This window comes from Phasianus colchicus, chromosome 2, assembly GCF_987193195.1.
Source record: "Phasianus colchicus chromosome 2, bPhaCol1.hap1.1, whole genome shotgun sequence".
NCBI lineage: Eukaryota > Metazoa > Chordata > Aves > Galliformes > Phasianidae > Phasianus > Phasianus colchicus.
This window is the reverse complement of record NC_143437.1, coordinates 21,587,844-21,612,123: the sequence shown is the minus strand read 5'-3', so window position 1 is coordinate 21,612,123 and position 24,280 is coordinate 21,587,844. Positions and strand designations below refer to the sequence as shown.

At 43.5% G+C, this 24,280-nt stretch overlaps 2 protein-coding genes across 8 annotated transcripts in view; one reads left to right on the top strand and one right to left on the bottom strand.

Moving 5' to 3' along the window:
- VASH2 (vasohibin 2) overlaps positions 1-9,874 on the top strand; it is a 28,330-nt gene extending 18,456 nt beyond the window's left edge. For both annotated transcript variants that reach the window (XM_090135062.1, XM_031595675.2), the window contains exons 5-7: positions 4,259-4,640; positions 6,328-6,443; positions 8,508-9,874. In XM_090135062.1, coding sequence (XP_089991188.1) covers positions 4,259-4,640; positions 6,328-6,443; positions 8,508-8,577 — 568 coding nt within the window. In that variant the 3' untranslated portion in view covers positions 8,578-9,874. The remainder of the gene's footprint in view (positions 1-4,258; positions 4,641-6,327; positions 6,444-8,507) is intronic.
- A 1,571-nt stretch (positions 9,875-11,445) lies between these two features.
- ANGEL2 (angel homolog 2) lies at positions 11,446-23,254 on the bottom strand. 6 transcript variants are annotated; one of them, XM_090135057.1, is made up of 9 exons: positions 23,144-23,254; positions 21,747-22,177; positions 20,740-20,993; positions 19,911-19,980; positions 18,467-18,888; positions 16,963-17,089; positions 16,230-16,290; positions 14,306-14,469; positions 11,446-11,941 (listed from the first exon to the last, which is right to left on the bottom strand). In XM_090135057.1, exons 2-9 carry the CDS (start codon positions 22,168-22,170, stop codon positions 11,787-11,789), a joined length of 1,677 nt encoding a protein of 558 aa, XP_089991183.1. In that variant the 5' UTR covers positions 22,171-22,177; positions 23,144-23,254; the 3' UTR covers positions 11,446-11,786. The 6 variants fall into 6 exon arrangements, 5 of the variants coding, with proteins under 5 accessions (XP_089991183.1, XP_031451508.2, XP_089991186.1 ...); XM_031595648.2 differs by lacking the exon at positions 23,144-23,254 and adding an exon at positions 23,001-23,136; XM_090135060.1 differs by lacking the exon at positions 23,144-23,254 and adding an exon at positions 22,733-22,952.
- Between the last annotated feature and the right edge of the window lie 1,026 nt (positions 23,255-24,280).

The window sequence follows — 24,280 nt, the reverse complement described above, 5'->3', positions numbered from 1 at the left end:
ATGAGAGATGCTGTTGCCCTCTCTTCCCTTTTCTGAGTGTCACATCACTGAGCTGCATCCACCTGAGCTGAGCATCCTGAGGTGTGTGTGTGTACCGAAAGGAGCAAAGCCCAGCTTTGCTGACAGTGAACCTTCAGGGTGAGCCTCTGTTCAGAGCGCAGCTTGTGCAAAGCAGCTTAGCAAGGTGTCATTTAATTGAACTGCTTGCTGGTTTGTGCAATTGCCTTTTGCAGTGTGACTTCTTATAAAATACTTCAGCAGTCTCTCTTGGTGCAGAATTAAGTTTTGCATAATTGTCTTCGTGCTGTATTTTGAAGCTTTTTTATCTGGCTGCAAGTAAAATACCGAGCTATTCTATGTGCACACAGCAAGTGAACAGCTGCTGTGAGATTACCAGAAGCTTATACAGATCTTCCAGCGTTATAACGATTGCAGCAGTCTGTACAGATCTCCTCCGCATAGCTGTCTGAACTGGCTTTGTGTCTTGTTGCTTTCATGGACTGCTCAGCAGTGCCTGACTGGAAGCATTCCTCCTGCTGCCCTCCCCAGGATGCTTCTGAGTTCAGCTGTAGATCAGCTGAGTAATTGTGTGTGCACTACATCCATTATGAGCAAGGATCAAAACTACTTGTGCTCAGGAAAGGGAGTAGTAAACCAAAAGGTGCCAAGGGAATTGTATCTAATTGTTGTATTAAAATGTGGAGAGCAAAATAATGGAGGGTGAGTACAGATTCTCAGGGGTCCACAAAGTGCTGTCTGCGACAGGTGAATCTAACTTATTGCCACTGACTGCAGTGTCCCTGTCCTGGTTCATGCGAGGTAACCAGCAGACCTGTGCAGCGTATGAGACCTCCTGCTGTCTGATAATGTCATTAAATGGGGAGAGCAGACGTGCCCCAGGAGGAGAGGTGATTTAATGGCTTTACACTCTGCCCGTTTAATCATTGGGTGATGTTTATCTCTGCTGGAGTCCCTCTTGCCTTGCAGGCAAGTTCCTGGCTGGGAGTGAGTGCTTTGGTTAGGGGTGGATTTTCTTCCTGCTGTCACTGCAGGGTGCCTGGGATATTGACATTCTCTCTGTCCCCTGCTTGCTTTCTGCAAGCTTGTCTGCAGCCTGACATGTTTTCTTACTGGAATAGAAGCAGGGAAGGCCCTGCTGAAGAGCTGCAGCCCCTCTGGTAGCTGGGAAGAGCTCGGAGAGCTTGTCATAACTTCCATCTTCATGGCCTAACCTTGAACTAGTCAGCTCGGGCTGCACCTGGGCAATAGAGAGCTGGCTCCCTGCTCAGTCAGCAGGGCCATGCAGACCAGGAATTTCAGTGCTGCATCAGCTGCAGGTTCCCATGAGCGGCCGTGTCCGGCCAGCCAGGCTGCTCTGCCCTCCTCCCTGGCACCAGGCCGCCCTGGCCTGTGCTTGCTGTCTGAGCCTCCCTGCCTGATGTCACATGGTGCGTGACAGTCACTCCCTTGGTTTGGGTACCAGTGGGCTGGCACCCCGCAGACTGTTCCCTCGCCACCTGTTGAGCTGGCAGCGGTTCCCAGAGGCTGTGGGAGGCTGTTGGTCATAGGCAACACAAGCTTGGGTAGCCATGGGAAGCCAGCTGCTGCGTAGATGGCATCAGCTGCTAAGGCCTATTTCCAGAAATGTCAGTGTCCAAAGCCTGGAGCCACAGTGCTAGCACGTGGAAAGATCCCACTCAGATTATGTATTTAAAAATAAAAAAAAAAGCATTAGAGAAAACCCTTTCTAAATTTGTTCCTGGCAGATGAAGGAGGTGAAGAGTTCCTCTTCTGGCGAGGAGCTGCTCTGCACTCCTCGGTGGGGATCACCTATTTAGGGAATGGTCTGTAACAGAGAAGAAGAATGCTGGGATTTCTGCAGGACTTTTTTGGTAGTAGAGTTTACTAGGGAATAAATTAAAACGTGGAAGGGCTGACTATAAAGCATTGCTGGAGTCATCATGTGGGTATATACACTTAAAAACAAAATACAAACATCCAGAATCTAGTTTTGCTCCAGAGTTTTAAAACAGAGTCTAACTCAGATCATGCCTTAGCTCAGCATGTTCATGGAACCAAAGAATGGTTTGGGTTGGAAGGGACCTTAAAGCCCACCCAGTTCCAACCCCCAGCCCTGGGCAGGGCGGCCCCTGCAGCTCAGCTGCCCAGGAACCCATCCCACCTGACTCTGAGTGCCTGCAGGGATGAGGCACCACAGCTTCTCTGGGCAGCTGTGCCAGAGCTCACTGCCCTCCAAGTAAAGAATTTCTATCTAAATCTCCCCTCTTAGTTTAAAGCCATTCCCCCTTGTCCTATCACTGTGTTCTCTGGTGGGGCTCCAGATGTTGTCTGTGTGCTTTTTGCAGTGGGGGCAGGAGGTGGTTACCCAGAAGGTGACAGATAGGTTTTCTGGGTGACATCTGAGGAGATCAGCATCCCTCAATACTGATTTTTGGCTGTGTAGCCCCATGGCTGGGCCCTGGTAAGCTGCTTTGACTTGTATCAGGACCAGGATGTGGAGGACACCGAGCTTTCCTCTCAGCTGCCTGTGCCCTCTCCTCCTCCGTGTTGTGTCAGCACTGTGCTGTGCAATTTACTCCCTGACTCTCCATCCTGCAGTTACAGGCCCAGCTCAGAAATGTGATTGCAGCCGTGGTGTCAGCGTGTCATTGCCTTTTGTTTGTTACAATACAGCTCTAGTAGGGCAGAGCAGAAAGGAAAAGAACTAATAATGACACACGGGCGGAGGGGAAGCCAGTTTGCTGTGCATTTCATCTCGGGTGGGGACTCTCATTAAGCAGTCCCTTGGCAGAAGCAACCTGTACCTAAAGGTTAATTTCCACAGCAGTTGTTGCTGGGTTGTTTGATGGCGGGTAATTTCCATCCTCAAAGGAGCCTTTTACTCCTACCCAGCGTTTAATGAGATTAAATTGCAACTTCTGCAAGGCCTGGTGGCAGAAATGTGTATGTGTGGCAGGCGGGTGCCGCGCTTTGTGTGGGCTCAATAGAAGGGCGCTGGGGAGCGAAAGAAAACCCTTTCATCATGAAGGGAAAATAGTGGCAATGTTTGAATGCTTCATATGTGTTAATAAAAGATACTGCTTTTTCAGTTACACGGATTGATAAATACAATGGGCTTCTGTAAGAAACTGTCTGTAGGACAAGTTACTGTAATGTGACTTTGATAGATGCAGGATGCTCCTTTTAAGGCCTGGAGTAAGGTGACCTAAATGAGAGGAGAGTGGGCCGAGTTTCCAGTTGTCACAATTGCTGTGGTAAAAATGTTTGAGTATGTGAAATTCAGCAAGTGTTGGGAGGATGATGTACCCCAAATGTGCTGAAGTGTGCCGCAGCTGTTCCTCATCACTGCACCTGCCCTGCCTGGGGCCAAGAGGCCTTGTGGGCTTCAGTGCCTGGAGCTGGGGTTCAGCTGTCCAGGATTAGCAGCAGGGAGCTGTGCAGACTCGGCACTGATGCAGACCCGCTTGTGTGAGGGAATCTCTCTGTCCTTCCCATTCTGTGAGGGTCACTGATGTCCTGAGGAAACCACCTGGGCCAGCACGCAGCTCCCATCTGAGCTCATACATTGCTGTCAGAAAGCTTGGCCCTCGGCCACTTGCCCTGGTGCATTTGGAACGGCCAGCCAGCAGTTCAGGGACAAATTTTGCTTTATAAAGGTTTGTTCTTGGTCATATGTGTCTGTGCTAATCTGAAAACAGTAATTGTCAACCCAGAAGCTTGTCTTTATCTCAGCAGCATGTTACATATACGAAACCGGTCTTGTATGAGGAGTGGCCAGACTGAGGGTCATATTGAAAGCCAGATCTGTAACTGTAGAGAGGATTCTGATCTGTTTTTACTGCTTAACGGCTGCAGAGATGTGTGAAAATGAGGATAAACAACCTGAGTCTTACCAAGTGTCAACAGTTCCCTTTTGGTTTTGGTGTCAGATAAAGGGGTTCCCAGGGATTTGGGGCAGATGCTCTCCTCCAGCATACTGCACTGAGTGCTGTCATTGTTGCTTTGTTTTTCTGTTCTTCTCCACAGGCATGGTAGAGTCAGGCCCTTTCCTGCCTCAACAATTGAGTCTTATTCTCCAAACACTAAAACGGGCTTTGGTAATATTGACAATTGCTGGGGTACACTGAGAATACACTTGTGTTTGCATGGGTCCTGGCAGTGAAAAACTGTTGGAGTCTCACAGCTGTAATGTGGTACTCCCTTCTCAACTCCGTTTTTGCCTTGACTCAGTGCACAGATACCTAACAAATGGGCAGCCCTCTGTGGAACGATTCCCCATCAGCTTTAAAACCCACTTCTCAGGGAACTATTTTCATCATGTGGTGCTTGGGATTTACTGCAATGGCCGGTATGGATCACTGGGCATGAGCAGGCGCTCGGATCTAATGGACAAACCTCTGACTTACCGAACTCTGAGCGATCTCATCTTTGAATTTGAAGACTCCTATAAAAAATATTTGCATTCAGTCAAAAAAGTCAAAATTGGATTATATGTTCCACATGAGCCACACAGTTTTCAGCCCATTGAGTGGAAACAGCTTGTCCTCAACGTATCCAAAATGATGCGCACAGAAGTCAGGAAGGAGCTGGAGAAGTTTGCCAGGGATATGAGGATGAAGGTAGGTCCGGTGCCTGGTTTTAGTTCCAGGATCTCTCCTTCAGCCTGGGAAACACTGGAACCTCACACTCTCCCCTGGCTGTTGAGGGGTCAGCACTCAGATTGTTCTCAACATGTTTTCTAGCTCTGGATGAGGGTGGCCAGAGGAGGCCATTGGGGCTGATGTTTCTGTACAGCTCCAAATCAGGCAGGTTTGGTGTTACATAAGGGCGGATGCCTGCAGCACAGGGAAATGGGCCTTTCCTCTATCTGCTGAGAGGTGCAAGTCTGTAGAGGAGCATGATGGCAATCCCCGAGGTATGCAAGCATATGTTGAGGAGAGTCGCTTCTCCATGTAGGGCATGCTTCCCACCACCCATGCTTCAGTCACGAGGTGGGTGAGGTGGGGAGGGAAGGAAAGCAAACCCTTGGCAGGACCAAGGGAAGCACAGGGAGAGAGGGCTGGCTGCCAGAGGGCTGCAGGGTTTGGCTGCCCTTGGGGTAAGGGGTGTCCCTGAGCATGCTGCCAGCATGGCTGTGGGCAAGAAGCCGGTCACAGCTAGGGCAGAAGGGGAGCTGGGGCCTCTCCAGCCTTCTGTTGGCAGCAGGAGCTGAGCAGGTGCATTGCTAAGTATGGGGCTGGCTCTTTTGGAGTGGTATGTGAGTTATTCTGGGTTCCCACACCCTTCCCTGCTGAGGAGTGGCTCATACATGGCAGCTATGTGCCTTTTTGGTAGGGGCTGAGGCAGCTTCCCTGCCCCCTGATGGAGTACTGCTGCTGACGTTGGTGGCAGCAGGACAGCCCTCTGCTGTGCTGCCAAGTAGGGCGGGAGGGGTGAGCGATGTCCTCCCTCTGCCTCTGCTGCACATCTATCTTCGGGAGTCCCCTGAGGTTCCCACCGGGACAGAGTGGGCCGTGTCCTTCAGCTGTGCTGCAGCCAGGTGGGCCCAGTGAGCATCGCTGCTATCTCTGTCACTTTGTGCCTGGGGCACTGGAGAAGGAGACAGCAGTGAAAGGCGCTGAAGCCAAAGTGATCTTGCACAGGGCTTTAGAGAAACAGCATGTGGGGCAGTGGCACAGATAGGATGCCATGCCAGCTTGTACCCTGATGTCATCCTAGGCAAATATGCTTGGTTACATTGTAATGAAGTTTTTTTTTCCCTTCTTCTCTATTCATACACTTCTAATACCATCTGGAGAGCAAATCGCTTGAAGTGGGCTCCAGTTAAAGAAGTCCATATAGGTAGACAGCTTCCTGAACTTAGTGCTTGCTTCTGACAGAGGCACCAGCTCAGTATTTGTACCAAGCCGTGACACTGTGTCCTGTCCTCAAGGCCCAGACCACAGCCCTGTACACTTGCATTCAGTCAAAAAGGTCAAAATTGAGGACTGAAAGTCCTGCACTGAGCTCTGCCCACGTGAGTAAGGCTGTGCCTAATGCCACCTTGACCTCTTAGTCAGCCACAAGATGACTTAATTCAGAGCTTGAGCCATTTAATTCAGAACATTTACATTGCAAGAGGTCTGATTTGGAGGATTGAGTCTTGAAAACAGCCTGAAGTTCCTCTTAACCTGGGCAACATTTGAATGAACCCCAAGGGATCGAGGGCTTTGTGTGTGCCATCCGTGCTACTGCCCTTCATTTAAGCTTTATTTCTTTATGAATTGTTGCCATCACAGAATGCTTCTCCCTTCCCATCTTCTGCAGATTCTGAAGCCCTCAAGTGCCCATTCTCCCATGAAGGAGAGGTCGCGGGGTAAGTCGCTGTCCCCTCGCCGAAGGCAGGCCAGCCCTCCGAGACGGCCGTTCAGAAGAGACAAATCGTGAGTACTCTTGTGCTGTCACTGCTGCCATTGCTGGCGTATGAAGTTGGGGGTGATGATATATTTATTATTTGACAGCATACAAAATGTAGACACTGGCATTTATAGGAAAACTGTACCAGGATCTTGACTACCTGAGAGGCTCTCCAGGTCAGCAGTGCTGCTTGTCCCGGTGCTGCTGTGGTTACTGGTCCCTGATGGTTCCTCTGTACGGTGCCACTGGAAGCCCTGGTGACACTTGTTTGGTTCAGCTCTATTGGATGTTGGATGGCTGTGGCAGTGAAAGTGTGGGTTCCACCTTTTATTTTTTTTTCGGTTTTTATACAGTACATTTTTGGGAGAAACAAAGAACATATCTTGGGGTGCAGAAGGCCTTTACAGGGAGGAAAGCAGTTTGATCACATTTTGGGGTGTTCAGACATACGTATTAGAAACAGGAGAAGATCTCCTGGTGATGTGGGGTTCTCAGCTATCACTGCTCCAAAAGAAGCTGGATTTCCTGTGAGTAGCACTGATATTGGGCTGCTATCCAGCTTAGAGGATTGTGGAAGAAGTCAGCCTTTCTCTTCTTGCCAAAGCAGAACTAGCTTTCCCATTGTAAACTTTTGATTTAATCGGTTTAAAAAACCAGGCCACTTCATTCATGCTTCGTAGCTATTTGTTTTTCTGCAACTGAGCGGGGAGGAACGGACTGTGACTGCGAGCGATACCTCTAAATGGACAGAAGTGAGCTGCCAGGCCTTTTACAGCCACCAGCACACTCCATACCTTAGATGTGGAAGGGTCACGCTCGAGCTGCGCTGCCTCGTGCCAGGAAGCTGACAACTGCGAAAGCTCACACGTCACCCAGATTAGTCATGCATTTATGATCACCTCTTTTTAAATAGGCTCCCGGACTACTGTCTCAGCACTTATTTATTTATTTGAAAGTGGCTAACAAAGACATTAGGCTAACTTTCTAAAGATAACTTCCAGATAGTTTAGCAGCAGATGATTTCACAGCAGGCTTTTATTTTAACTTGTGAATTCATACTTGGTCCACGATGCTGTGCTTTAGATGTCATCGCTGCGTGCTCCTTGCTTAGTGTGTGAGTAATTACAGTCATGGCAGGCCCTGCTCCCCCCCGGCCTCATCTACTGGGTTCTTTTGGACAGATGAGGTCCCCTCTGGGTTTCTCCTAGTGCAGTACAGAAGTACAATACAGGCACTGCAGCTTTATCTATGGTTGTATGGTATGCTTAGTCAAACCCTACATCTTATCTCATGGGGATGTATTGCACTGGTGCTGAGAGCGGGAGAACAGCAAGAGATGCACTATATGAAGTTTCCAGTGTCCTTTCTTCCTCCCTCTCTTTAATTAAAGCCAGCCTGGATGGTTATGCTTCTATAATTCTCTTCTGATAAGTACTTACAAACTGAGACATGTTTGCTTTTCTATTGTGAGAATAGCTGAGAGCCTGGAATGAACTATCAAATCAAATGCTTCCATAAACTATACATTGCCAGGATTATTTAGGTTTAAGAATGTTGCTGCAGGAGCTTTTCCATTGCATGCTAAGTAGGGGAAGACTGATTGCTCAGTCTTGAAGTTTCATTTGCTTGGAGTTGTGAATATAGTAACAGCATGTGTTTAAGTGAGATAACTGAAGTGAATGGCTCGATAGTACCAATCTATAAGATGCCTGGAAAGCGTAAGGTCTTCATCTCAGGCTTTCTGTTTGGCTGACTCTAGAATTTCATGCAGACTTAGGCAGTGGGAAGGCGTAGGCTGAGACTTACGTTACTGTGTGAGAGTCCTTGCCTATTGACTCTCAGCAGTTTTCACGTTGCTGCAAAAACCAGAGGATGGACAGCTTGTTCTTTGCTGGTGGTGGGCTTTTGTGGGAGCCTACATGAGTAGCTCAGGTTATGCTCATTTATGTAAGAATTTCAGCATGCTCATGCTTGCAGTGAGAAAACTAGATGTAGTCAGCCCTAGTTTGAAGTAAGCTGTACCTGGCTCTACTGGTGCTCTCTGTTCCTGTGCAGCATTGGCAGAACGCTCTCCCCTCCTTTCCTTGTAGGCCTGCAGTGGTGGACAAGAAGGGAGACCTGGCTACGCTCAACGAGGTGGGCTACCAGCTCCGCATCTAACAAAGCCATAGGCTGGACAGAGGGCTTCCTGGGTGCTTCCCACTGCACTTTACCCTCACTCCATTGGAAGGAAAAAGGAATGGGACTATTTATTAACTTGTGGACACTTATAGTAAAGGTTTTATCTAGAAAATAGAACAGAGAGGATTTTTCTTGGTGGCTGTATTTATTTTCATTCAGTTCATGAAAAGGCATCAGTGAAGAGAACTTTCACTCTATCGTGTAGGACATAACAGCAGTTGTATGTGAATTTCTACAAATAGAGTTTTGCTATGTGAGCATTAATTGAATTTGGACATTGTGCTGGGTGGTACCTTTGGGCTGGCTACAACTCATACTCTTAGTATTAAGATGTGCTGGGTGCAGTGTTTAAAAAAAAATAATCACATTCAGTATTAATAGTCAATTCAGCAATAAAAACAACCAGTGCAGCAGTGGCATGATTTCTTGAAGTGTCAAATTACCTCACAAAACTGAATAGATATGCAAAACTGTCAGTATTATTGTTTTGTAACAAGTTTGTACTGTTTCCCAGCATTCCTGGTAGTATTAAAATGGCACTGGACGTGCCCTGCCACCTCTAGTATTGGTTTGTGCATGTTGCTGAAAGATGTTAAGTAATAGTAATATGCAGGTGTATTCTTAAACACATTTTCTTGGGGAAAAACGAGTTTTTTAAAAAAATAATGATAATTGATTAATAATGAATTTCTAATATTTCATAATTTTTTATACTTTGTCACAAGCTTTTTGTCTTTCTTGACTACACTGCTGAAGCACAAGAAGAAGAGATTGCTGTTTTTGTAGAGACAAGTGTCCACAATAATGGCTTGTTGCTTGTATATGTTATTGCAATCATGGAAAAATCATCCAAATTTGATGAGTCTTAACACAACTCTTTCAAGATTTGTGTGCAACTTTGAACTTTGTCTTTGAAAGGCCAAGTGTTCTCAGATAGTGATGCCTTGACATCTTATATTAAGATCAGACATCACAGGCTGAAGTTAAGCTTCCGCTGTGCTGCCGAGGGAATTTCTCTTGTATGCATCGTAATCACAACTGCTTAGTCAGACCTGAATAAGGAAGCTTGTATTGGAACAAGTTCAGCAATAAAATATATTGTGTGTCTGAAATAGCCAAGAACCAGGCTTGTCTGCTTCTTCCTTCCTCTGCCCTTCCACTGTGAGACTTGGCTAAGGACCTGTGATGGATGGCAGTGCTCACAAGTGACGTGGTAAGAGACTTTCATGCCTTTCATATGAATGAAGTTCTCTGGAAGCATTTGAGCGCTGCATTCCTGAAAATATTTCATTAGGTGCCTACGTAGAAACTGGATTATTCCAAGCATCCAGCCTCTACCCTTTGTGCTGTGCTTATGGATTATACTGCCATGGGCCTTGTGTACCTCCTCTTCTGGGCACGCACTAGTTTTGGAATCTCATAGAAGACAGGACATTCTAACACAATGATAGTAATACTGAATGAAATGGAATGATATAAGCTCCTAGAACCCTTCCTGCATCAGCAAGGAAACGAACGAAAACAGAAGGAAATGAGTGCATGTAGCCAAACCTCACTGCTTGCTCAGAAGAGCCAGTGAACTCATCTCCGTAGGACAGGAAGCCAACAGAGACCCAGCAAGCTTCTACAAACAGCAGAATGCTCTTCGCTAATCATTCTTCATGAGGCCTGGAAAGAAGGCTTTTCAAATGTATTATACTTCTTTATACAAGATTACTTGATCAGTTACAGGGAGGCCTTTCTCATCCCTCTTTCCCCACCCTTTTTCACTCCTGTGTTCACAATAGGAATTTTGGTTAAGGGGTGAAGTTGAAGAGAGGGAAGAATTTTTTTAGTAGAAATTCTTGTGTAATTTGACATCAGCTACAGAGTTTGGTTTATACTTTGTGCTGCTCATTGTCTTGTGACAGTTTTCTTCTTGTGTCTTTTAGATTTCTCGTGGGTAAAATACTGTAGAAAAACTGACATGGTGATCAGCTGTATCATATAGCATGAGGGTATCTGGTATGTTTCTAGTTTTTTCTATGGAACCACAGTTTACTACTTTTTAACTCAAGTAGCAGTGGTTGGTATATATCTATTACCAGGGTCCAGAGCAATCTGAGTTATTTTTTCTTAGCCTCTAACTTATACTGAAGCTCTTTTATGCTACAGAGCTGTTCTGAGGTGGTTCTTGTTCAACTGAAAATTTCTCTTGAAACTTGCTTATTATGGCATTTGTCTTAATGGTGGTTCTAGTGGCCATTTTGTTACCTTACTGCAAAATGATCAAATAATGTAGAAAACATGCATGCTGTTCTTTGTTTTTTTTCATTACTTGTATGCTTATGCACAGTGTGAGACTTCAATAAAATATCATGGTAGTCTTTGTAGTGACTTAGGGTTACTTTTTGTCTTGTCTAACACTGGCCATTATTGGTAAGTGTCCAAGTTGTGATATTCCAGAGAATACCCAAATCATTTTAAAATGTCACAGTGACACAGTATTTAAATACAAGACAAATAGAGAAGGTCAGTGTTAAGCACATCTAAAGCATTTGCTTTTAAATTAGTGTAAAATTTAAGATTCAGACCAGCCCTACGGCCTATATAAGTACTTCAGAAGAAATTGGAACTGATGTGAAACCTGTCTTGTGAAAGAGCTGAGGCTTTAAGCAAATACTTCTTTGAGTGCCAGACAAGGGCTGCTCAAGTCCTACCTTACCTATCTTCTCCCATTGAATTCCTCTGCAGAAGTACTCAGATGAAAGTGGCTCAAAAGGAACTCCATAACAAAATACTATTTTCAGCTCATTACAAAATTTGACGTGCACACAAACTCTCCCCTTTAATTAAAGAAATGCACAGTTCTCAGAGAATAATCAATTTTACTCAGATTTACAATAAAGACCATTTACAGCATTTCTGTGAAAAATAATGCCATTTTAAGACTGGCACAGATGTTTTCCATTATCAAAGAGGAAGCTCATGTAAACTTTTTTTTTTTTTTTGCCTCAAAGACTTCATAAAGTAATTCAAATTCTTTAAAAAAGTCTCTAAAAAGTCTACTTTACCCAGCACTACCAAATCAGCATGCAAGCAAAACATTTTAACCGAACCAGCAGTGCTCAAACTAACTTTAAAAAATAAAAATCACATTAAGAGAGAAGGTGGGAGTAACTGTAGCTACATAGAAAGTCCTTTGGGTGTTACCGTTCAATGAGCCTGAACTCGGCGAGCAATGGCAGGTGATCAGAGGAGTTATTTTCATTGGGAAGACCATTAACAGTCCAGAGATCTTTCTCTGTTAGAAGTGCCAGCCTTCCAAGTAGCTTCAGACCTCCATGAAGAGAATCCTCCATTCCTAAGTGAAAACAGACAAAAACATTCAGTGTAGACTAAACTAAAAAGTAAAAATAAAATAAAATAAAATTAAATTAAATTAAAAAAAAATAGTTATAGATGGCATTCATACATTTTCAGAAAGAACAGAACATGACAGTCTGTGGTTTTATATGGAACAATAACCAAACAAGATGGTTTGGAATTCTTTCAATTTATTGCTGTTCCCACACAGAAGAACTTGCTCCCACAAGAGCTGCAATACTCAGGACACAGCCCTTCCACTTTGCAGGAAGGGGAGCTGAGGTAATAAGGGAAAGGGATTTATTTGTCCATTGTTTCTTCCCTGAAAAAAACCTCATACAATCCAGTCTTATTCCTTAGCGCAGCAGCATGGCTGTACAGAGCTGACATTTGCAAAATTAAGAATCTCATGAGATTTACTGGTACACATAACATTTCTGTATCCTCAAGCATGCAGTTCTCCAGCAGGCAGACAATACTCTCTCTGCTGAGGATGAAAGCATTTTGGCATCTTCAGTCCTAATTGCTCATCATAAGAAATGGATCTTCCCCAGTGTTTCCTGTTAACTTTCCATCAGAGCCTTAAAACAAATCTTAAAAGTACCAACCCCTTCCCCCAAAGTAAAAGCATCACGTTGGTCATGGAAGAGGGGAAGATGAATGATAGCCTTTTACAACCTTATTATTATTACACTATATTTAAAAATGTGTCATCATTAAAAACAAACAAATGAACAAACCACAAAGCCAGCAGCAGCAGCAAGAAACTTTTTTTTACATTAAGCAATTCTGTTAAGAATGAGATCCTTTGTGTTGCATCAAACTTTTAGAGTTCTTGACCTGTCTTCCTGAGAGAGCAGACTATTCTGCACCCCTACCAGTTGGTTGGGCAGAGATACACAGGGAGCTGAGTGCTTTTCAGGAATGGCCCAAAACAGCAGCTGCAACTTTGACAAAATGTGTACGAAATGAATGTGTATGATCAGCTGATTTCAGAACTTCCAGCTGAACCTTTTAAGGGCTGGCTTACAAGTAGAACTATGTAAAGAATAACCCAGTAACTGCTAAATTCCTTGCAGATTTCAGGAGCTTCACCCCCTTTTGCAAACTGCTAGTTTACCAGGCCTCTGAAAACCTAGCAGCTGCTTACTGCTGCTTTGAAGGAAATCCTTCTTGCTGCAAAAAATGTCTCAGTGTCTTTACAGCACGTCTGCTCAGCTCTTGAGCCAAATGTATTATTTGGCAGCACCTGCACTTCTACAAAGCAGCAGTTCATTGCTACAGAGAGCATGGTTTGTATGCAGTGATTCATGCCAGCTCAGGGCATGCACTTTGGAAGCAACCAAATCAAATCCTGCAGGACCCAGGTAAGTATTAACTCCCTTTTCACAGAAACATTTCCAGAACACCAAATTAAATTCTTGGCTAAGCATACCATAAATTTTTAAATCACAGAGCACTCAGATTGCACAGAATTCAGGAGGAATTTAGAGACTCTTTTCTAGAGAAGCTTCGGTGCATTCACTCAATGAATGTTAATGACCTAAACCCAAAGTATGAGAGATGAAGGTGCAATTTTCATTTCAGTTACCAAGAACAATGTCAGTTCACAAAAATGAGTGGCAGTCTGCACTGGGAGCAGGAGTAGAATCCAGGTTTTTTCGCTGAGAGTTCTACAGAGCCATTTATCTGATGGCACTGCATTGTGCACGTGTGTCTGACAATGGCACAAAACACGCAGCTAACTGTACCATGAAAAGTCTGCTGCTCAGGAGCACCACACTAACACACAGCTACGATCAAAGCAGAGCAGTTCCCCACCAAGAAAGGCACCCACAGAGGCACTGCGTCTTTCTTGCACCATCTGGTGAGTTTTAGCTGCAACTGCATTCAGGAGAGTGACAACTGGGCATCTGCCTGCACCTCCTCTCAGAGGAAAGGCCATTCACTTGACATAGACTATCTGAAAAGTAATTTTCTAGGAAGCAGTTCATTTAGCAGCTTTGGCACGTGTCATGAATTGCCATTTTATTGGCTGAATGATTGGAAAAACTATTTTGTTGTAAGTCTGGGCACTAAGATCCTCCATGAGTTACTGTCAACAATATTTTCCAAGTGCTACTTACATCACTGATTTTCTGTAGCCTTAGCTCTTGGTTTCCATGCTGAGATGGTAACTACAGGAATGTTTCTCTAGGTGAAAGAGTTAGCCCTGTGTGACATTCCAGCTGTGATAGGTTGACAAGGCAGCCATACCTCTGAGGTACTCGATATGGATCAAATTATCACGTTTCCCTTACAACCGGATCCAGAAGTTCCCTTTTAGCATCTCTGAAAAATAATTAAAAGTTGGTTTCTTTACCTGGTTGGGCAACAGAATCATCATTTGCTGCAGAATAGAAAATATAATCCACAGTGACTGCACTTCTGGAGTGACAAGTTGTTACTTCTGGCAACCCATTTTCAGGGAAGTAGTGAGAATAGACTGAAGACAACTTAAAATGGTGCTGCAATTTTGAGGACAATCTAGACAGGAATCAAAAGAAAAACATTTTATTTTCTTACATTTCCTAGAAAAAGCCATCAAATGGTTTCTTGTTCAAACAAAATAATCCTCTGGATATGCAAGCAAACTGGTGTTTTCCTTAAGCAATCAATCTCATCACTTTTTGTGCTAGAAATGTTTATATAAGAATAGTTTATAAGAAAGGGACTGGCTATGAAACTCATCTCTACCTGGGCCCTACCGTATGTAAAGAAATCAATGTTTTTGTTTTTTTTTTCCTGAACTAAAACTCAAGTGTTCTCAGGTTAGGCTGTACCCAAACTTTCTTCTACTCAGGCTCCTGTTCTGCCTTTCCTCATCAGCAACCAGTCTGTTTCTCTTCAGTTCATCTCATCTCATGTATTTATTCAATTCTGAAAGAAAAAGGCACAATTGCACCTTTCAGCAGAACAGCTCTTCTCTCTATCCCGGCCATTTGCTCCTATCAGCTCAGCAAATTACCCTTTCCTCAGCTGTACCTGCCTCACCCTGCATGGCTGCATTTTAAACCTAATCTGCAGTGTGTCCTGGTTAAAATAAAGTGTTTTGTTGTTGTTTTTACAATTAAATCAGCCTGGATGGCAGTGGGTACAATACAGGAAAGTAGTAATTTCTGCTCTAGAAATGGATGGGGAATAAGTTTCTCTTTTAATCTGATTCTACTGCCAACAGTTATACGCTGCAGCTTCTGTAGACTTCTGCATCCTGCGTTTTGATGACCTTTTCCATCTACGTTAAGCAGAAGTGCAGCTTTCCTCAGACAGTACAGCCTGCCCTAACAGCCTGACACCAGCCAGTGCAAATGGTTAGGCAGGGAGTGAGAACTGGTTAAACATTCAGCAATCCTGCGACTCACAGCCTAGCCAACAATCATTGTACATGACTTAATCGGTGTAGATGCAACAGCTTTTTCTTCAATGAGTTTTCCTTACCATTGTTCAAGTACTTGTGCAGCGTTGTTTAGCAGTTGGTTTTACTTGTGCTGAAAGCGAAGAGTGTTTGTCTGTTTTGTATCTACTGCCTGGAAATTTGTCACAGTGAGTACATTCTCTACTTAACCCTTCAATATTTGCTCATGTTCTGCTAGCCCTAAATGATTTTCCAGTTAATCCCCTCCCAGCTTTCTTCTTTTTCGAAATTAAGAGACCCAAGTCCATTTAGTCACTCTTCAGATCAAAGCTATTCCAATGACTTTGATCATCCTTGTTACTTCATTTCCCTTATAAGATGAAGCAAAAAACCTGCAAGCAGTCTTCAACACGTGGCATGCTACAGATTTACACTGTAGCATTCCACTTTCGTACTGTTATTGACTCCCTTCCTCAGAACAGTTATTCCTTGCCTTTTTGATTACCAGAGGTTTTAATCTATTAGCAATGATACCAAGATCTCAATTCTGATAAGACATGGCTAACTTAGAGCCTGATATCACGCATATACCATTAAAGGAGCTTCCTTCTTTTTTGCTTTATTTTACATGCTTTTCCCAGTTTGGTAAATGCAAGTATATTCTTCCTTTAAAAAAAAACAAAAACAAAAAAACACCTGTTTCTTCACAGCAGTCTACTGATTATTTTGCCAGATGGGTAGACTGAGATCAGTGTGCATCTTATATCCATGTCTGAAATCAAATACAAGTTTGGTCTAAAACCAAAACCAATACAACCCCTCCTCTTCCCCCCCCCCCCCAAATATCCAAGATCCAGTCAAAGGAATGCATCTTTTCCCCAACAACACATACTTTTCAGATGCTATTACAATCTCTTTGGTGTTATCTGATGTTGCTTCCTCTGTTTTTTCTCCTGTCAAATAAAAATACATTCAGTTTACATTTAAAAAGTAGGATGTAGTTGAGACTATAATATTGAAAAGCTACAACAGAATATCTGAATATCTCTAAGTATGTTTATTTCTTGTGGCAAGCAAGGTACAATTCACAAAACTGGACTAAATTATTCTGTTCCATTATTTAGATTCCCTACATCACATTCATTTCAAATTGTTTTGGCTGACACACACAAAAGGTGGATGAAAGATGCAATGACGTTCAACAAGGAATCACTTTCTTTTCCCATTTGTCTCATGACATACTCTTACTGTAATACATGAATACTGGAGCAGAATATGTAGGCTGATGCTACACACATTGCATTCCCCTCTCTTCTCCCTGTCCCAGCACAAGCAGTTGTCCTGATGCAAACACAGTAATCCTGATGTGATTATCTGTCAGCTCCTGAATGGCAAATTCTGTGTCTTCTCAAAGATTTAAATCTGAAAATGCTTATCTTGTACAATATTCAAATTCGCATGTGCACATGTGAACAAATAACCTTACACTCAAACAAGCCCAACAATAAGTTTGTGCAAGCTCAAGGCTATTTTTCCCCCTTCTACTAAAAAAGATTATGTATTTTTCAGTGCTTCCTGAAGGATGCTTTCAAAGGACCACAAAATCCATCAATCCCGAAACTGACCTGCATCTTCTTCTTTTTGCTGCTGTTTTATTTCATACACACAGTTTTGTGAAATACCTAATTTTTTGGGCCAAATTGGAATAGATAAGATTCTTTGTCCCCTTGGAAACTGTTCTTGTCCAGAGACCTAAGAAAGACAACATGCTTTTTCAGAAGAAATTTGATTAAAAAAAGACCTTGACGTGACCACACATTTTCTGTACATTAAAAATGTAAGCAAAAAACAGCCCCCTAGAATAAATCTTTTATAGAAATTTGACAAGACATTATAAAAAACAGTAAATGCTCCTGATCATAGAACGACTTGGGTTGGAAGGGACCTTAAAAATCACCCAGCCCCAGCCCCCAGCCATGGGCAGGGCTGCCCCCAGCTCAGCTGCCCAGGGCCTATCCAACCCAGCCATGAACGCCTGCAGGGATGGGACACCACAGTGTCTCTGGGCAGCTGTGCCACTGCCTTGTCACCCTCTCCGTGAATATCTCTTATCTAAACCTAACTTCTTTCAGTTTAAAGTCATTACCTCTTGTTCTATCACTACACTCCCTGATAAAGTGTTTCTCCCCATCTTTCTTGTTGAACCCCTGTAAACACTGAAGGGCCACAATGAGGTCTCCCTGCAGCCTTCTCTTCTCCAGGCTGACCAGCCCAACTCCCTCAGCCTTTGTTCAAGAGAGGTGCTCCAGCCCTCTGAGCATCTTCATGCTCTCCTCTGGACCACTAAAACAGGTGCACATCCTTCCTGTGCTGGGGGCCCAGAACTGAACACAGTACTTCAGTGGGTCTCATCAGAAAGTACATTCCCTTTGTTTACTCCTATCAAGGTCTTTTTGTAGCTACCTAATTTTCCAAGATAGCTGTTGCGACATGAAGCTGAGAGATTACTGAGAACACTGTTTGCAGTGTAATAGGTATAGACATCTCCCTAACAGAATCTTATTTCATCTCTTTTATGCTTATTCTTCTGGGGTCAAGCAAACAAAGACAGGCTAAAAACAACTACCCACTGGCAACAAACACCACTGGGGCTGTTTTCCTATTTTCTCATTGTACATAGTTCAGTGCTTCCTATTAAATAGCATTTGACATACCCAAGAGCTATGGCACACAAGAATTTATAAAGAAAACCATCTAACCTGAAACAGTTTAGCCTCAGCACCCAATCCCGTGTTTGATTTTTACAGTTATTCTAAGCACTGCAATTCAAGCTCATCTAAAACAAAAGTCATCTTCTCAGAGAGAGAACAGTATGTAATTGATTAAGTGGTTATTTTCTCCTGCTTAAAGACCAGAGCACTGAGAAACAGTGACACAATCATCCTGTGGATAACTGCCTTTTAAGAACAATTAATTTGTTTGGCAGAATTTTCATTTTAGAGTAATAGAGGCAGATACAACATCCTGTAAGGCACAGCTAACAAACCCAGGCTTCACTCCACAGCAAATTTCTATCAATTCTCTTTAATCAGAATCAACTTTTTTCCAGGTAAGAAATGAAAAGCTTACCTTCCCTATAGCAAGTCCTTCATAATTTAACTTCCCTTCCTTTATAAATCTGTACAGTGGAGAACCAGGAACAGAATTGAAGTCACCACAGATGATAATTGGGCAGAAGGTACCATTCTTCTGAGGGGCGACGCTAGCAATCTCTGCCAGGAGCATTGCAAGTTGGGTCAGTTTGATATCCCCTCTCCTCGGGTTGTACAGCAGATGTGTATTAGCTATACAGATGGCAGCATTAGTTTTACATGGAAATTTAGGCTGCAAAAGTAAGACTAGTCCAACGTTGTCCCTGTCCAAGAGTGGAATATCACGGCGAAAAAATTCCACGGGATTTGATGAGATCAGGCTAAATTTAGAAGTTTTGAAGCAAATAGCACAGCCATCAGGTTTTCTTCCTGTCCGCATTTTATACTCACAGTGATACCCTGCAAGAAAGGTAATTAAAAACGTAGAATACTCTTGTAAAAATACAGATTCATTAAAAAAAAAAAAAAAGTTACACTTCACTCTACTTTTTCCCCTCCCACAGCAGTAAAGACTCAGCCTGAAGTACAGAAGCCTGAGGGAAGTTCACTGCACTCTTCACATTCCTTTCTTTTATGTCGATCATTGAACTCTGCACCTTTTGAGGTTAAATTTTCTGATGCTCATGTTGTTTTGGAGGACAGATGACTTTAATGGGAATTATTTGGTGTCACTAAATACAAAGCTAAGAACAGAGTTCCTAAACAATATCCATCACAAACTCCCTATGAGAAACTCAGACCTGAATGGCTTCTGACAGAAATACCAAAACAACTGGGTCTTGATAAAAAGAAACTTATGTAAAACTTAGTTCCTGTTTATCTTTCAAGTTGATGCAGATCATCCCCATTGTCTCTTGTTTTCCAAAAATAATTGCTTTAAGATGGCATTGAGCTGCCATCTCAAGTCAGGAAATAGTTCAGTATTATCTGCCCCAAATAAACTTCAGCTAGAAACGTAAAAATGTAAGTATTTAATATGGTATTATCTGATATTCTTTAAATGAGAAATTATTTAACATAACTAATGATACATAAGTAATCAAGTATCACTAGCAATCTTTACTAATGAAAGCTTCAAAATATGGTTCAATAAGGAGAGTGGACACAAGAGGCATTCTGTCCCAACTTCAGTTTAAATACTGCAGAAAATTTGGTCTAATACCTTTCACAGTGTATAAGCATTTAAATAGTTTAAGATACCAAGCATGTTCTTCTCTATTCATGTTGGGGAAAAAAAATGAAAAAGAGAAAAACAACCAAACAACCCAAAATATAAACCACAAGTCACATCTATGCAAGTAGACTTGCATAATAAAGGGTTGTTTTGTTTTGTTTTGTTTTTTCCTGGATGTTACCTGTGAAGCATAACAGTGGTTAAAAAAAAAACAACAACCATACTGGCCATAAGATTTTCATCATACCCAAGGATTCCAAACTTGACTTGATCTCTTTCCTATAGTGGTCTTCTTGGACTTCTTGTAAACAAAGTACCTAAGGCAAAAGTTTACAATAAAAATATTACTTTGTCTCTCTGTTGGCAGTCTCCATGTGTTCAGACAAAGCCAAAAAGATTTTAGATTTTTTTTTTTTTGACCCATAATCCTATGAAAGGATTCACTCTCCCATTAAAAAAAAAAAGCTCCTTAAAATGAAATATTTGCCAATGAAAATCACTCATTCAGTCTTACATGTCCTTTGCACTAAATAATTTCTGGCACAGTTTAAGACACAGACTTCAGCTCTAGAGGTTCAGAAGCTGAGACTACCATAAAGAAAGTTGCCCTATTTTCCCACTCTACATCTATATCAGACATGCTGAAGACATGACGCTGGACTGAGTGGACCTTCAGCTATACTTCCATAAGCTATTCTTAAATTCGGTGCTTTCTGTACTGCACACTATTCAATCATGCATTTAAGACAAAATGAGACTTATGTGAAGAGCATGTTCTAATATTGAAAAATTTTGCTGCGTGTCAGCAGAACATCAGAGTCATTTCAAAAAGACTAGGAAGTCAAGTACAAAAGGCAACCATGAGTGTTGTATACTGTAGAGTTTGCCTTTCCTCTAAGTTTGGACCATAAGGAATGCATTATAAATCATAAATCAGAACTACTGTTAGGCATGACGTAACTAACAGATCAGCTGGATTCCCAAGACAGCCCATCCACTGAACTAAAAACCATCAAGGATTTGCTACCCCATTTCATCAGTTCTTATTAGTAGCCACGTGCTTGTTTTCTACTCACATCTGCATCCAGCTGTTTGATTTCTTGTAGAATGTTGGGAAATCTGTATGTCCAGATTAACAAACGTTGTCTGCAGTGTTTGTACAGGTGGGAGTTATCTTCTAACAAATTCTGGGAGAGGATGTTGTAGGACATGACTGTGAAATCAAATTTGGCTTCACATTCTCTATTGCTTTGGTCAGTTTCTGCACTTTCCAAGATTTTCATTGTCCTGCTGTGCTGACAGAAATATTCCCAGTGTCTTTTGATATTTCCTGTTAAAAACACACGTGGCAGAAAACAAGTTACATAACAAACCATATGACTTCTTACTGCTCTTAGAAATCATTCTACTAACAACTATTTGCCTTGAAAAATTGCTTAACCAATTCTAAAAGCTCATCTGATTAGCAATGATTTAGAATCTCCATTGAATCACAGAATCACAAGGTTGGAAACGACCTATAAGATCATCTAGTCCAACCATCTTCACACTCCCACTGCTACCACAAGCTACTAAACCAGATCTCGCAGCTCTTCGTCCAGATGCCAAAAATGATGATCTTTATATAAGCATCAGTAAACAGCACAGCAGAAACAGTTATATGTCCTGGATTGCTAATTACTTTGAAAACAGGAAACTGGCATGTTCTAAGGAGATTGCTGCTGTCATACCACACCACCTCACTTTGCTCCTTCCTTGCAGGAAGGCTGCTGGCCCAGGAAGTCAAATCATGTCTCTGACACAGGGTTATGTCACTGCCTGCCCCTACATCCTAAATGCAGTGTATCCGCAATGAATTCAGCAAGGCTTCAAATACGATTTTCATAGTAGGAGAGAAGTCATGCTGCACCTTTGTGACGCTGTAACATTTTTAAAACAGATGTTTTCTGGGAGAGGTGCCAAGAAAAACAGTAACTCAAAAGAGGTGGGCAATGTTGCATCTAACTTGTTACAAGTTGTTACAAGTTCTATGTTCTTAATAAGAGAAACAAACAAGGCAAAGAAGCAAAAAAACATCTTTTACCTTTCTTGTTACTCTTGCTTTTTTCATCTTGTGAGACAGAAACACATAAAGCTTCTTTCTGGTCAGAGAAATTTGGTTCTTCTGGGGCTGGAGAATCCGGCTCAGCGCTGAGCCTCCTCTTCTTTGTCAGTGGTTCTTCTCCCTCAGATTTCATACTGGGGTTAGGCAGGTGAAAGCAAGAATTTTGTGCAAAGTTATCGAGCTGCCAATTAGACTTCTGAAATTGCCGCCAAGGTCCAAAAAACGGTGGGAGCCTCCAGTTTGCTGAGAAATCAACCGGAACAGGCAGAGGGAACGAGGCCCACGGGCAGTGTCCAGCCCATCTCATACAGGTGGGAACTGGGCTGCTGAAGGCAAATACCTGAGAACTGTTGACATGGGTGATCCAGTCTCGGCCCAGCCTCTGCACATGACGGGGCAGCATGGGGTGTCTACCAATGAAAGTGTACGTTTTGTTACTTACATGCAACAAAATGTGCCTATAGAAGGCTGCAGAAGCCTTTATATTGCTTCTCTACAAGTTAACACATACAGAATATTCATTTTTCTATTAGTTCTAGTTCAGCTACATGAGAGAAGAGTCAGATTTTTAGACACCACTTACACATTACAACTTCTTACTTAGAATTTCAAATGTAGTTGGCACAGGCAGAAATGTAAACCTTAACCTAGATGATGACTCGCAAAGCGAGACCTCAGGAACTGTTCCTGTTATGCTGAAAACGGAAAAGGATACAAATGCCATTTAATTTTCACACTTTCCCTCTTAAAAACTATCTACAACTCTGTCTTGTTGAATTGAACGCCACATCTTCCAAGCGCTCAGCAGAACAACTTTTACAAAAGGTCACTTTGCATGCGGCTTTAGCTTCCTTAAAAGGCCATTAGAAAGCAGTCAGAAAAGCACCGACTTGCAAGAAGTCGGGAATTAGCTGAAAGAGGCGCTGACAAGGACGGTGCCATGACGACAAGGAAACAGAGGGTACCGATGCTCGCTCCCTTTCGGGCGCCGCAGCCAGCAGAGAAATCGCACGCCTACGCCGACTTCCGCTGGGCGCCGCTTAAAGCTACCGGCCGGCACGGCCAGGCCTCCCGCAGCCGCACGCGGCGCCCCCGGGGTTCCGGGCCCGTTCCTCCGGCAGCTGCCGCGCCGCCCAACCGAGGCCGACGCGGCATCCAGGCCCGGCGGAGGCCTCGCAGCGCCCTCGGGCCCGGCACCCCCTGAAACCCCGATCCCCGCCCGCCGCTCTTTACCTCCCGGCGGGCCCAGGGCCGGGCCCGGCCCCGCGGAGCCCCGCTAGCTGCTCCGCCAAGCCCTGGCGCCCCCAGAAGGGGTCATTCCAGGGCAACGCCAGCTCCGCCCGCCGCCGCCGCCACAATCCCTGCCCGCCGCTTACCCCGTGAGGGCGGTGGCTTAGACCACGCCCGCTCGCCCGTGGGACTTGTAGTCCAAAGGCCGCCCTGCCGTCCCGCCGCCATCTTGGTTCCGGGGGGGGCCGGCGCCGGGCCGGGCCGCGTCGCCATGTTGGGCCAGGGCGGGGTGAGGCCGCAGGCGCCATCTTGGTTGTGGGCGGCACGCCCTGCTGTGCGCAATCCGAGCGGGTGGGAGCTCGTGCATCACCTTCTGCTCTCTTAGAGAAATGAAGCGCTGCAGTTCTTACTGTTAAGCATATTTTGGAGACAGAAAAGACACCCGTAGGCGGCAGCATCAATGGCAATTATTTTTTGGAGCAGAGAGAATTTTCCCATAGCGTGTAATTATTTTATTTTGATGTACAGTGGCTGTGAAGACAGTTTTTTTAAGGTAAGTCTTTAAAAAAAGAAAGGTATGTTGGCAAACACAGAAACTATAAACAAAAAAATAGAAGTAAGAGATTAATCTAATCATACATTGAAAATCTTTTCATTTCTGTATTTTGTTATTATTTCTTACTTTGCCCTAGGTAAATTTTAATAACCCAGTAACACTTAATTACATGTAATCTCTTCTAATTATTATTTTGTATATCTAGGCTGTACTGCTTATGTTAAGAGAGATTCTTTGAAATATGTACCCCCAAATACTGGTTTGTAACTAGCAGCCAAGTATTTCATGAATCATTTCAGCTTTGGAAACTCCCCAGTGATCTGAGGCTACTGGCTCTCTGAGGGATGCGTTGATGGATTATGCTGAACATGAGAACAGCCATGGTGCTTCAGCAAAATGGTCCAGAACTCAGTTTCCTGCCTTCTAGAGGTGGTTGGCAACAGATGCCTCAAGATGTGCAGGGACCAGCCAAACTGCAGCTGAATGCTTTCCCTGCCTCTAGCTGCTTTGAGTGCAGTAGATTTCCTGAGCCTGATGCAGTTGTCTTTTCAGTAAATCTCAGTGACTCTCTCCCCATATACTTGAACTTGTGAACTTTTTCACAGAATCACAGAATCGTAAGAGCTGGAAGGGATTTCTGGGGGTCATCTAGTCCAATCCTGCTGATAAAGCAGGTTTCCTACAGCAGGTCACACAAGTGAGTTGTGAATATTTTCAAAGAAAAAGA

Coding starts and splice junctions, on each gene's coding strand:
- ANGEL2 (XM_090135057.1), bottom strand. CDS start 22,170: ATGCTGCCCCGTCATGTGCAGAGGCTGGGCCGAGACTGGATCACCCAT. Junction 17,090..18,466: donor AAGGACTTGCTATAGGGAAG/GTAAGCTTTTCA, acceptor TGTCTTTCTTAG/GTCTCTGGACAAGAACAGTT. Junction 16,291..16,962: donor GCAAAAAGAAGAAGATGCAG/GTCAGTTTCGGG, acceptor TTTATTTGACAG/GAGAAAAAACAGAGGAAGCA.